Source organism: Martes martes, assembly GCF_963455335.1.
Source record: "Martes martes genome assembly, chromosome: 2".
In the NCBI taxonomy this organism is placed as follows: Eukaryota; Metazoa; Chordata; class Mammalia; order Carnivora; family Mustelidae; genus Martes; species Martes martes.
In genome coordinates, this window is record NC_137889.1 from 155160419 (window position 1) to 155173033 (window position 12615).

At 39.6% G+C, this 12615-nt stretch overlaps 1 protein-coding gene across 5 annotated transcripts in view; it reads right to left on the minus strand.

Annotated features, from left to right (window-relative positions):
- Positions 1-12615, minus strand: part of KCNIP4 (potassium voltage-gated channel interacting protein 4) — a gene marked incomplete at its 5' end in the record, with an annotated part of 1129227 nt that overhangs the window by 133156 nt on the left and 983456 nt on the right. Inside the window, one exon of one of the 5 annotated variants that reach the window (XM_080796870.1) lies at positions 7779-7884. The exons of the other annotated variants lie outside the window; for them this stretch is intronic. Coding sequence (XP_080652996.1) covers positions 7779-7884 — 106 coding nt within the window. The remainder of the gene's footprint in view (positions 1-7778; positions 7885-12615) is intronic. 5 annotated transcript variants of the gene reach the window in all.

Sequence of the window (12615 nt, forward strand, 5' to 3'; positions counted from 1 at the left end):
TATCTTTTGTACCTGATTATGATCTAGTAAGTAATCTTTTGGTCACCATAATGTCCTTTGAATATAGAGAAAATGATTACTTTATAAAAACATAGTTGGGGCATAGAGAGACACAGAGAATTACTCAGTTATCTAATAAGGAGACATAAAGATATAGTGACAGACTTGACAGCATTTGTATTTTAAAGAAAAAGTATTTATGCTCACTTAGAGAATAGTAGCTAGCAATTTCTTAAAAAAAAAAAAGATTTTATTTATTCATTTGAGATAGAGAGCACACAAGCAGGCAGAGTGGCAGGCAGAGGGAGAGGAAGAAGCAGGCTCCCCGCCAAGCAAGGAACCCGATGTGGGACTCAATCCCAGAACCCTGGGATCATGACCTGAACCGAAGGCAGCCGCTCAACCAATTGAGCCACCAAGGTGCCCCGCTAGCGATTTCTTGATACTAAGCCATTCATAAAAAAGCTAGTTAAATTTCTTGATCCTCAAATTATCTACTCAATATCATCATACATATGTATATCAACATACATTTAGGCCAGTTGTCAGCCTATCCTGAAACTAGGAACAAATCTTCCAAGAGGAACAGCGTGACTGACTCTGAGAATTGTTACTGGTCCTGTAGATCTCCAACCCCTGGCTTTCAAAATACATAGAAGCCAGAAAACGTCTTCAGTTTGCCCCCAGAGCCACTCTCTGTCCTTCTACATACTGTTCTAGGGCCGGAGGACTGGCCCCTATGGATAATATCTCAACTCCTTGCGCTGTGCCCAATGGGAAGAACCAACAGATCAGAGAAGAGAGAGGTCATGGTATTTATTTTGGGGATCCCTCCTGACTGAAGGTTGGGTTGTAGTGGCAGCTTTTCTATTCCAAGGGCCAGTATCCCTATTGTGAAACCCTCTCTGATAGTTATAGGTATAGCAATGGCTTTCTTTCTCTCTGGTAACGGTGAGTATAGAAATGATAACTTCACTTCTACTAGCTTTGGGTGTTTTTTTGTTTGTTAGTTAGTTTGTTTTTTCAAAAATTTTATTTATTTATTTGACAGACAAAGATCACAAGTAGGCAGAGAGGCAGGCGGGGGCGGGGGAGGTGGGGAAGCAGGCTCCCTGCTGAGCAGAGAGTCCAAAGTGGGGCTCCATTCCAGGACCCTGAGATCATGACCTGAGCTGAAGGCAGAGGCTTTAACCCACTGAGCACCCAGGCGCCCCTAGCTTTGGGTGTTTCACCAGCCTTGTAGGGTCTAGAATCTCTGCTCATATTTTTGCAAACAATCCCTTCATTAAACTCTCCCTGATAGCCCTATTTAAGTGTGCCTTGTGTTTCCTGCCAGAATGCTGACTGATACCAACTTACAGAATTTCAGGGTTGGAAAGTACTGAACTGGAGTCTAGTTCTCATCCTAGATTTTTAAAATAGCCCTGCTATTTTGAGAAAATCCTTTCCTTTCTATAGACCTCAGTTTTCTCACATTTTATATAGGCTATATTCTGTAAAATAGGCTATTGTTGTTGTTGTTACAATAGGCTAAATACTTAAAACTTTTAAAATAAGATGAACTTTTGCTTAGATAGAAATTCCCCTTCACTCTCTCCTTGAATTTTTCCAATAAGAGTTTTTCTATTGATATGACAGTCCTATATCTTGCAGTCATTCGATAAGTGCATTTGTACCATTGGACACGGAGATTTTTGGGTGTGGGTTTATTCCAATTTCTCAGTTGTAGATGCTGCACAAATCATTACAACCTTTTCAGGACACAGTTATCTCAATTGTGAAGTGGGGATTAAGTCCTACTTTCCTGCATGCAGAGTGTCACAGCTAAAGCGTTCCCACATTTCCTTCTAATTTGAAGACTTGTGATTCAAAGTATTAAACAGAACTACAATTATACACCCTAAAGGGGCTTCCTCAGTCAATATCAGAGGTGGTCAGTACAGCTCAACCTGATGAAGGAATGAAGATAGAAGGTTCTAGAGTCACAATTCCAGCTCTGTTAATTGGCAAAATTATCTAACTTCCCTGTGCCCCAGTTTCCTCAGCCATTATGCAGGGAAAATAATACACCTGCCTCAGAAGCTGCCTGGGACCCTCAACTGAGATAATAACCTGTCATACTTTCACACTCATGATGTTTCATGTACTAAATACTTTGTACGAATTATCTTGTTTTATCCCACAACCACCCATTTGTCTGATGATCCCAATGGTCTTTCTTTTTGCACCATGAATAAGCTATGCTCCATCCCTCCTTAGAGCCTTTGCTCTTGCAGTGTCCTCTTCCTTGAAACTTTCTCTCCAGACTCTCATGCCATGGACCTTCTCTTGTTTTTGGGTCTCAAAAGTCACCTCATGAATGATGCTTTCCCTCATCCAGACAAAATAGCTTTTCCACCTGCATTTAGTTTCCATTACTTTGCCACAGGTTGACTTACTTTATAATACCTATCACCTCCCAAGATTGTCTTTGTTTTCATGTTTATCATCTTTCTTCCCATATAAACTCAATGAAAACAGTGAACTAATATGTCTTAATCCTCCACTATAAAGCCAATGCCTAGATTCTTGTGGGCAACACATGGTTTCCCAAAAAAATAAAGTGAACAAATGACCAAATAAGGAGACTTAGCGTCCAGATCATTTAATTAAAGAACTCCAAACATGTTGTTAGTAGGAAGCACCACAGGAATTCAAATGCATGCCAGGATGACATAAAAGCCCACCCTGGCTCCATCTGCCTCTTTCGGTAGTTCTTGGGAGGGATAATGAGGGTCTCAGCAAGAGCCATCGCACAAGACAGTAGTAAATATAAAAGCTATTTCAGAGAGAAAATTGACCAGAATTTAGTGGCCAGTAAGATGGTGGGTGGGAAGCATAAAATAAAAAGAAGTTATTTTTGTTGTTGTTTTTAATTTCAGCAAGTGGACAGCTTCCAATGGGTGATCTGAGAAAGTCAGAGAGCGTGACTGAGTGAAGGTGACCAGGCTCCTATATCTGCTTGTGCTCTTCTCTGCATCTAGGGTCAGGTGCTCAAAGAGCAGTGGGCAATAGGCTACACGGGGCACAGGGGCCCAGACTTAAAAGATAATCCTTAATTCACACCCCAGGTGTCCCCAGCTATTTCTTATTCTTGTTGGGGTATTTTAGTGTCAGGAGGAAGACATTTGAATCATGTCTGTTACTCCCATTCTACAGGAGGCCACTGCATAGATCTGTTCTGTTTGTTGTTCCCCAACATCTTTCCAGGGCACTTAGAATTTGGTATTTACCTGACACTCTCAAATTTCATAGTTAAGAGGTGTGCTTGAACCCAAAAATGTGGAGACTTGTTATTTTCCCTTTTGTTAAAGATGAGTTATATGTTTGATTTTCAAAAATTTAATACTGCTGTAATAATGTCTCATGTAGAAACTCTTGGCCATGTGCTACTTCTTTTAATGCTTTTATTTGAAGCACAAACAGCAAAAGAAATAATTTCAAGTCTACATTTAACAAATGACTATAAAATGTGCATAATTTCCAAATATTGAGGATATTAAATCTATGTAACTGAAAAACTCAAGAGGTAATATGCATGATGTGTTTAAATATTTAAAAGGCCAACTCAAAAAATAATTTTCTAAAATACTTGAGGAAGCTGGCATTCACATAATTTAATGCTTTCATCGAATAATTCCAAATCTGGGAGAGAAATAATCTAAAAGGCATACACAGATGTATACACAGAAATGTTTATCCCAGTGCTATTTATATGAAAACGGAAAAGGAGGAAAAGGTAAATATTCAGAAGCCAAGGAATGTGGTCAAATCTAGTATACTGTCGCTTTACAATGCCATAATATGTTGCCATTAAAAGTGGCGTTTACATTTTTAATAACGAAGTTAGTGCATATGAAAATATGCTATGTAAGAAAAGGATAAAAATTTGGTATAGTTGTGATCATTAATGCACACACATTGATGGAAAAAGATGTCACTTATTTGTAGTTACTTCAAGGTAGAGGAGTATGCCAGGATTAGGAATGTGTTGTATGGTGTGTGTGTGTGTGTGTGTGTGTACGTGTGTGTACGTGTGTGTGTGTGTGTGTGTGTGTGTGATTTCTTAACTTTTTTTTAAGCTTTGTAAATTTACTGCCATGAAGAGGAGTGACTTTGGTGAATAAACCACTTGCCCTTCCAGCTCTGAAGGAGAAGGAGGGGGAGGAGACGGAAAGCTGTCCTGTGGAGGAAGGAGCAGGTGCTGCGGATTCCACTCTCAAGCATTGAACTAGGACCAATATGCTTGGAAGTTAAAAAGGAGGCTGATTTGGGCCCAGCATGAGGAAGAATGCTCTGTAAAGCTGGCTGACACCGAATGGGTGTCTCCCTGATGAAGTGCAGCAGCTTGCTGGTGATGACAGAGGAGTCTGTCTGGAAACCAGATGTGAGGTGAGGCTACGGGTCTTCCTAGGTTCTCTTCAAACTCTCTAGTGCTCTGACTAGAAATTCAAGCACTCCCTAACTCAGCAGGAGTTTTGGCCTTTCTGTAGGAAATATTTTTTTTTCCTTTTGTTATTTGCATGATATAGATAAATCCCACATTCCTTCCCTGAGGAATGAAGAGCTCTTTCTTCCCTGCCTTCGTGGAAAAGAGAATGAAATTTAGAATGAGTATTGGCCCTTCGTTAACTACATTTTGGCCCCTTAATCTTTGAAGGTGCATGGGATGTGGTGGAGAATATTCCCTCAGCCACTGTGCCACTCATTCAAGCCTAGAACTGGCTCCGTCAAGCTGAACCTCACCACAGGGTTCTCTGTGGTCCGGCATGCAGACATTTGGTGGCCAAACTTTTCCTCCGGTGGCCTAGGGTCCTCTGCCCCTCTGGGCACCTGGCTGTAACCATCTGCCTTGTGTTCTCATAACATTTTTTTCAGTCCTGTGCCCAACTGCGTGGGGCCTGATCATGGATAGGGACCCACAAATAACAGCCTTCTGATACAGCAGTAGAATTAATGTGTTTTCCTATCAAGCAATCTATTTCCACCTGCTGGGGTGTTCTCATGCCAGGTGGCTAGTGGGGAAAGTGTGGCTAGTGGGGAAGGGAACTATTTGCAGAACTTTTGGGCTCATAGTCTAAGTCTAGCATCAGTTCAATATCAGCCAATTTATGAAATCCCATTTTTATAAAAATGTCAGTTTTCAGGATTATTCTGCTCATTTTTAGTATCTTTTTTTTAAGATTTTTTTTTAATTTATTTATTTGACAGAGAGAGATCACAAGTAGACAGAGAGGCAGGCGGAGAGAGAGAGAGGGAAGCAGGCTCCCTACCGAGCAGAGAGCCCGATGCGGGACTCGATCCCAGGACCCTGAGATCATGACCTGAGCTGAAGGCAGCGGCTTAACCCACTGAGCCACCCAGGCGCCCTTTAGTATCTTTTATTATTATTTTTTCCCTTCAAGAAAGATCCTGGTTTCCTCCTCACAATTAGTTGAAAATTCCATTGCATTCTCCATGACCATTTACTTGGGGTCTGACATTACCAGGGATTGGTGCAGGAAGAGTGCTAATAGGACTTGGCAATTTTGTTCTTCCCAAGTGAATATAAGAATCCATTTTAAAGTTGTATTTTACCTGTCTACTGTATACAAATGACTATGTTTCCAGTGAATATCTGGTAAATTGGCAATTTTGACTCCAATTTGAAAGGAGGAAAGCAATGGCTCTAATAACCAACATTTGCTGACAAATAGTGGCAATAAAAACGTCTGCAGCTTCAATACTGGGGATGATTGAGTCTGGGACATCATTCTGGGATTACGGCCTGTTAGGTTGCTGATGATACATCATGTTTTTGTTTGTAAGACAGTGTGTGTGGTGTGTGCAATGAGTGGAAAATATTGAAGCAATGGATCTCAACAATAATTTAAATTTTTCTTCATCAGATTGTCACCAATAAAAGTAATTTTGTTCTGTGCCCTCTCCCCACAGAATGTTCCAATAGAATAGAAACTGTAAAGCTCTTTTATTTACTGCTCTATCTCCCCAAATGAGAATAGGAACTGACATGTAATACATATGGTGTACTGGCATGTAATACATTTATGGTGACTGAATAAGTGAATTAATTAAATCTTATTATTATGATATATTTTGTCTAACGAATACACTGAAGTTACTGTTTTATCCTAGGACTTTGACTGGATGTATAGGTTGTTTGAGGTACTTTCTATAGTTTCCCCATTTACATTGTGGAGATTAGTGAAATTTCATTCATTCATACATTTTTTATATCACTGAACCTATCAGTTCCTAAAGGATGGTGAGGCAGAATATAAAAAGAGTTGGTGAAGGCATAGGTTAGAGCCCCACACATACAATGTGTTAGCGAGGTTCTTTGTACGCTGTTTCATCACTGCCAAAGAACAACACCTTCTCTGTCTGATTCTAACAGTTGTTTGATGTTTGAAAAAAACTGTATATGAAAGAATGTAAACAGGGGGTGCCTGGGTGGCTCAGTCAGTTAAGCCTCTGCCTTCAGCTCAGGTTATGACCCCAATGTCCTGGGATTGAGTCCTGTGTAGGGCTCCCTGCTCAGCTGGTAGTCTGCTTCCCCCTCTCCCTCTGTGTTCAATCTCTCTCTCTCAAATAAATAAATAAAGTCTCAAAAAAAAAAAAGAGGGCAAACATAGGATAAATGTAAATGTTTGTTATAAATTGTATATAGCATCATTATAAAATAAATAAAGCATTGTCCTTTAGATACCCTCTACCTTCTACTCCTCAAGATTGTCACAAAATTGGAGAGAAAGAGAAGGTGGAGAGAGTGAAGGTTAGTCTTCTGTGTCAACTTGGCTAAGCTAGGCACCCAGTTATTTCAACCAACACTAATCTCAATGTTGCTGCCGAGGTATTCGGCAGACCTGGTTAACATCTACCAGCAGTCGACTCTAAGGAAAGGAGATGACCATAGATAATGTGAGTGGACCTCATCCCAGGCTGAACAGCCAGGCAAAAACTGAGATTTCCTGGGGAAGAAGGAATTCTGTATCAAGACTGAAGTCTCCCATCCTGCCTGAGTTTCCAGCCTGCCAGCCTGCCCTAAGGATTTCAGACATGCCAGCCCCCACAGTCATGGGAACCAATTTCTAAAAATAAATACCTTTATACATGTTTGTGTGTATATGCATATGTGTGCATATTTACACACATATGCATGTGCCTATGCATGTATATGTGTGTATGAATGTATATATTGGTTCTGTTTTTCTAGAGAACCCTGACTGATGCAGAGAGAGAGTGAGCAAAGAAAAAAAAACCTATTTGTGTAAATGGTTTCCATTTTGTAGTAGCTTTTCTAACCTAGTGATTTCTGAACTTTGGGGGTATCTGAGTGGTGTGTGCCAAACACATGGATGAGACAGAAAATCTACAAGGTGATACAAGGTGAAGTGTGTAGCAGCTCTGCTAACCAGTTAGGCCATGGAAATCCCAAGGCTACTCTCACCTCTCAGATCAAACAGAAATTTCCAAAAGTTTTGAAGTCCAGGCTCTCGTAACTAACACTGTGCCATCAGCCTGCCAGATGGGAAGGCCTCACAATCACACAAAAGTTCCCCTGGGCTTTTGGGTACACTAGAGTACATCAATAGACTTGGTTTTGCATAATATAACATATTGATTTTTTTTTTTTTTTCCCTTTAGAAGCAGAGAACTGGAGTGCATGCAGACCTAAAGGAACAAAACAAACAAACAGGTGGGGTGTTGGGGGGAGGAAAAAAAAAACAAAAACAAACTTGCTTTGAACAGCAGGAGACGACGTTTTGGCAGCTGAGCAGGGCAAGAGCTTCATGAGCCGCTCTTTAATGCTGCGCTTGGTGCTGTTCTGAGCGTAGAGGAAACCTAGAACATATGCGATGGGTTCTGTTAATGCTGTCTGCGGAAAGAAACGGGCATGCCGCACGGCTTATCACAGGAAGCTGGGCAGGCAGGGGACGGATGCAGACATCTGCTAAGCAGGCAATCACAGGCAGTGGGTTGGGACCCCAGAAGGGAAAAAAAAAAAAAAAGGAAATACCCCCCCCCCCATTTTTCTCATTGTTTAGGTTTTCTTTTAAAACTTTTCCATATGTTGCATTTAATCATAGGGTGCATTAGCTAGTGAAAATATAATTTCACGAGTCTTTTTGAGCAGTTAAAGTAAAATTTGGTGGCTTTTTTTGGCCTGAGGTTGGGAAGATCACTGAAAGAATTAACAGGATTGAACTGTCTATATTCAAACCAGAGTTGGGGCCCATGTGACAATTTTCTGTTCTCGTTGCTCCCCATCTTTGATTACAGAGGCGATAGACGCCCTGAATAAATCATTCACACCGCAATCACCTGTTAGTACCTTTGCCTTCCCTGAAAGTGAGACAATAGATGTCCTTGATATTCAGCCTCATTAACACAAGTGGATATGCCCAGAGATGCAACTTGGCTTTTTTTCACATGTGCATATGAATGGACAGAATTATTCAAGCAAAGTAATTCCAGAAGAAGCAAGGCATGTTCACAAAATGTTAACCCAGGAATAGATGGAGTTGTATATGTGACTTCAGATGGGTGCGGACAAGTCAAGGAAAATCAATAGCACTTGGGTGGGCAAGTTAGTAAAAAAAAAAAAAAAAAAAGCTTGGAACAACTGTTGGTGTCAAGAGCCACTACTGTCCAACTCATCATTAACTTATCCACTCAGTGCCCAGAGCCCGAATTTGTATGTTGATATATAAATATATATATAGTCCCTCCGCCAAATTAGTTCAGAAGTTGTTGAATATAAGGCAATAATAAGAGAATCAATTTAAATCTAGGTTAGAGCATCTTCTATCTTTATAATATGGGCCTGGCAGGACATCATGTGTTGTTTTCTACTTTATAATTCCTACCTTGGAATTATAAAGAGTTCTGACCACAAGGCTACTAATCTATTTCCTTTTGGGGATGTTCTACCACATCATCAGTGCGCACTGGGTAAAAACCTGATAGATCTTTTGTGTGTGGGAGGACAAAGAACTAGTAGATACATAAATCAAATCATATCATTTCTCTTCTTAAAAGCTCTCTATAACCTTCATGCTATTCTTTGGGGGAAAAAAATCATACTTTCTACCACAGACACCAATCCCTGAATGAGCTGGCCATACCTTACTCTCTGACAACATTTTAACCACCCTCTTGCTCTGGACCATCGGCCAGTGACCAGGCTATTCTTCTTACCTTTGTTGGAACTCATAAAACAAGTTTCTTCTCTGCCCTTGACACTTATATGGTGAGAAATGTCTTGTTTATTTAATATCCCAAGTGCTAATTGATCGTCTGGCACATAAGAAGAGATCAATAAATGTCTGACAAATGAGTGAATAAATTTACTTTCAATACCAAAACAAGACCTGATTTCATTTCCTTGATTAGTATCTAAATTAGTTTTTTAGCTTATAAAATAAATCAGATTTACATAAAAAGAAATCTCTAGTTGGCTTCTTCCTTGTACATTTGTAGAGGGACACATCCATCTAAGTACTGTTTCCTCTATAGATATCTTCTGGGACATTAGGATTTTGCTTTATTTTAGCTTCCCAAGCATGACATTCTGCTTCTCTTTCTTTGGACATTTCAAATCCCTGCCACTATATGCATAGTCTGGTGACCCTTCACCAAAGATCAACTTCAAAATGTCCGTGCAGACTTTAAAACTCAACACAAGCACACTTAGTTCTGGTTAACTTCTGCTGTGGTATCTCCACGCTTCCTGAAGGAAAGGGCCTCCTCCGTCCCCTGCTCTATCTTTTCTGTTGTTTCTGCTGCACTTCCTCCTGCTACTGTTACGGGTATCACATCCTACTATAGGGTGAGACCCTATTCTGATAAGGAATTAGAAAGAAAAGGTTCTACCAGCCATCTGCAGTAGGAGAAAGGCTTTAGTTTTACCTTGTACCCAGCTCTTTCACTTCATGTTTGATTTCTTGGTGTCCAGCCAAACTCCATAGTCACCCCTGAGATTGTCACATGACAAACACTCAAGAAATATTTTCTAGTTGCTTGATTTCCTCCTTTCCCCTTAAATTCTGATACCTGCCAAGCTCACTCTATCTATAACAGCTGCTGGACTCTCAGGTCTACGTGTAGGAGAGGGAGCTTCCTGCCTCCCAAGCTCAGGACTATTAATGGTCACTCACTGACTCCCCCCAATTTGGTAATTAATGATGTTCTTCTTTGGAACATCTTTTGAACTGGACTATAAGGTTTTGAACTGGACTATAAGTTTGTTATTTTCAATCAGGAGTCAGAAGTCCCAGATTTTAGTTCCTGTTCAGTGACCTTGGACAGGTTATTAAACTTTTTTGGGTTTCTGTCTTTTTTTGTAAAACAGAAGGACTTATACTAAAAGGTGTTTGTTGTAAAAACACAGTTTAAGGATCCCTTTTAGAAAGACATTTAAATAGAAATTGTATATGACTTCTAAGTAGTTTTTATTTCCTGGTAGATAAAGAAATCAACTTTTATTCAACTATAGAGGTTATTCAAATTCTCTAGGGTCTTTTTCTTCGGAATAAATAAGAATGTGATTTATCATAACTGTTAAAAAAATGATATAAACAAAGTCCCCCAAATGATGTGGAAAAACAAATATTTTATTTTATTTTAATTCTAGTATAGTTATGATTCAGTGTTATATTAGTTTCAGGAATACAATACAGTGATTCAACACTTCCATACATCACCCAGTGCTCCTCATGACAAGGACATTCGTTAATCTACCTAGTTTTTACAGTGTTTTCTCCTCAATGAGAACTTTAGCTTTCTTAAGTCAGGTTGTAGACATCATATAATTTCCTCTATCTCTGTACCTCTCTTTCTGCTACCAGATAATTCTGCCCTTTTCCCTTTAAAGTGTAGTGGTTGAGTGGTCAAGCACTATAGTGAAACAGCCTGAAACCAGATCCCAGTATCTTATGACATTGGGTAAGTTTATTGAATCTCTCTGAATTTCAGTTTCCTCAACAACAGAATGGATTAGTAATAATATCTACCTCATAAATTTCTTAGAATCTAATGAGATAATAAAGCACTTATTTAGCACAATGATTGTTTATAATTTCATAATGTACATTCAATAGATGTTAACTATTATTTTTTTTTTTCAGTTCTTTGGGTATATGATATTTCCTCCTACCTCAGGTCCTTTCCAGATGCTATTACCTCTACCTGAGCTTTTCTTTCTTCCTTTTTTTTCCCCCCTCTTTGTGGCTTGGTTAACTCCAGTCTGCCTTGAGATTTCAGTTCAATATCACTTTCTGAGGAAAACCCTACATGACAGATGAAACTAGATTATGAACAGCTCTATTATATGCTTGTAGAGTTCCTATATTTCTCCTTCATGACATTATCATGAATATAATTAAAACAATTGATGACATAATTTTATACTTGACACATATCTTTCCTACTGCAGTATAAGATTAAAGATATCTACATTCATCTTTTAGAGAGTAACCGTTGCTGACTGTTATCCCACTATAAGAAACCATAATGTTGGTCAAACCATATGATGCAACTGTTTTCAAGTACTGAACAACAAGAAATGTAGAACTGTAGTACTTCAGAGAAAAGAAATCTAAGAGGTAAGCTCCGCAAGTGCCCTGGCTCTCTCTGCCTAGTGGCATGTTCTTTCCATAGTCCAGAGGGGTACAGATCATGCTTATAGACCTCAGAATTCTGGACTCCCAAAATGACTAGAATTTGCAGGAGAAGGTGCTAGAAAGGAGAGAATTGGTATGTGTGTCAGAGGAAAGGATTTGTGAGAAGATTAAATGTGGGTTATTGTGATGATTAATTTTATGTGTCAACTTGGCTGAGCTAAGAGATGCTCTGAAAGCTGGTAAGATATCATTTGAGTGTGTCTGTGAGGGTGTTTCTGGAAGAAATGAGCATTTGAATGGGTAGACTGAGTGAAGAAAATCATCTTCACCAATGCTAGTGGCATCATCTAGTAAGTAGAGGGCTTGAATAGGACAAAGGTCAGAGGAAGGGTGAATTTGTTCTCTGGCTGAATTGGGACATCCATCTTCTCCTGCCCCAGACATTGGCATTGCTGATTCTCAGGCCTTTGGATTTGGACTAGAACTATACCACCAACTTTCCTGGCAGATTGTGGGTCTTCTCAGCCTCAATAACTGTGTGAACCAATCTTTCATTGTATCCATATTTATCTACATGTCTATCTCCAATTGGTTCTGTTTCTCTGGAGAACCCTGACTAATACTGTCACTGATCAAGGCCTGAATGATGCATGCTCAAGATCAGATCCCATAATACTGAGGAGGCACAAGCTGCCAAAGGGTTGAGAATTGAATGGAAATACCAGAAGTCATGTCATGCTGGGAGATGAAGTTCTGACCCAAAAGGAAAAAAAAAAAAAAAAAGGAAGGAAGGAAGAATAAAATCGACACTGCTACAGTAAACACCACTGGCATTCACTGGAGAGCTCAGATAGACCATGTTTTTGGAGTAAGGATCATTTCTTAGAGTAAGGGCCACATCCTATGACTACATGTAAAACCAAAATTGACCTATCCTAACAAATAATAGAAT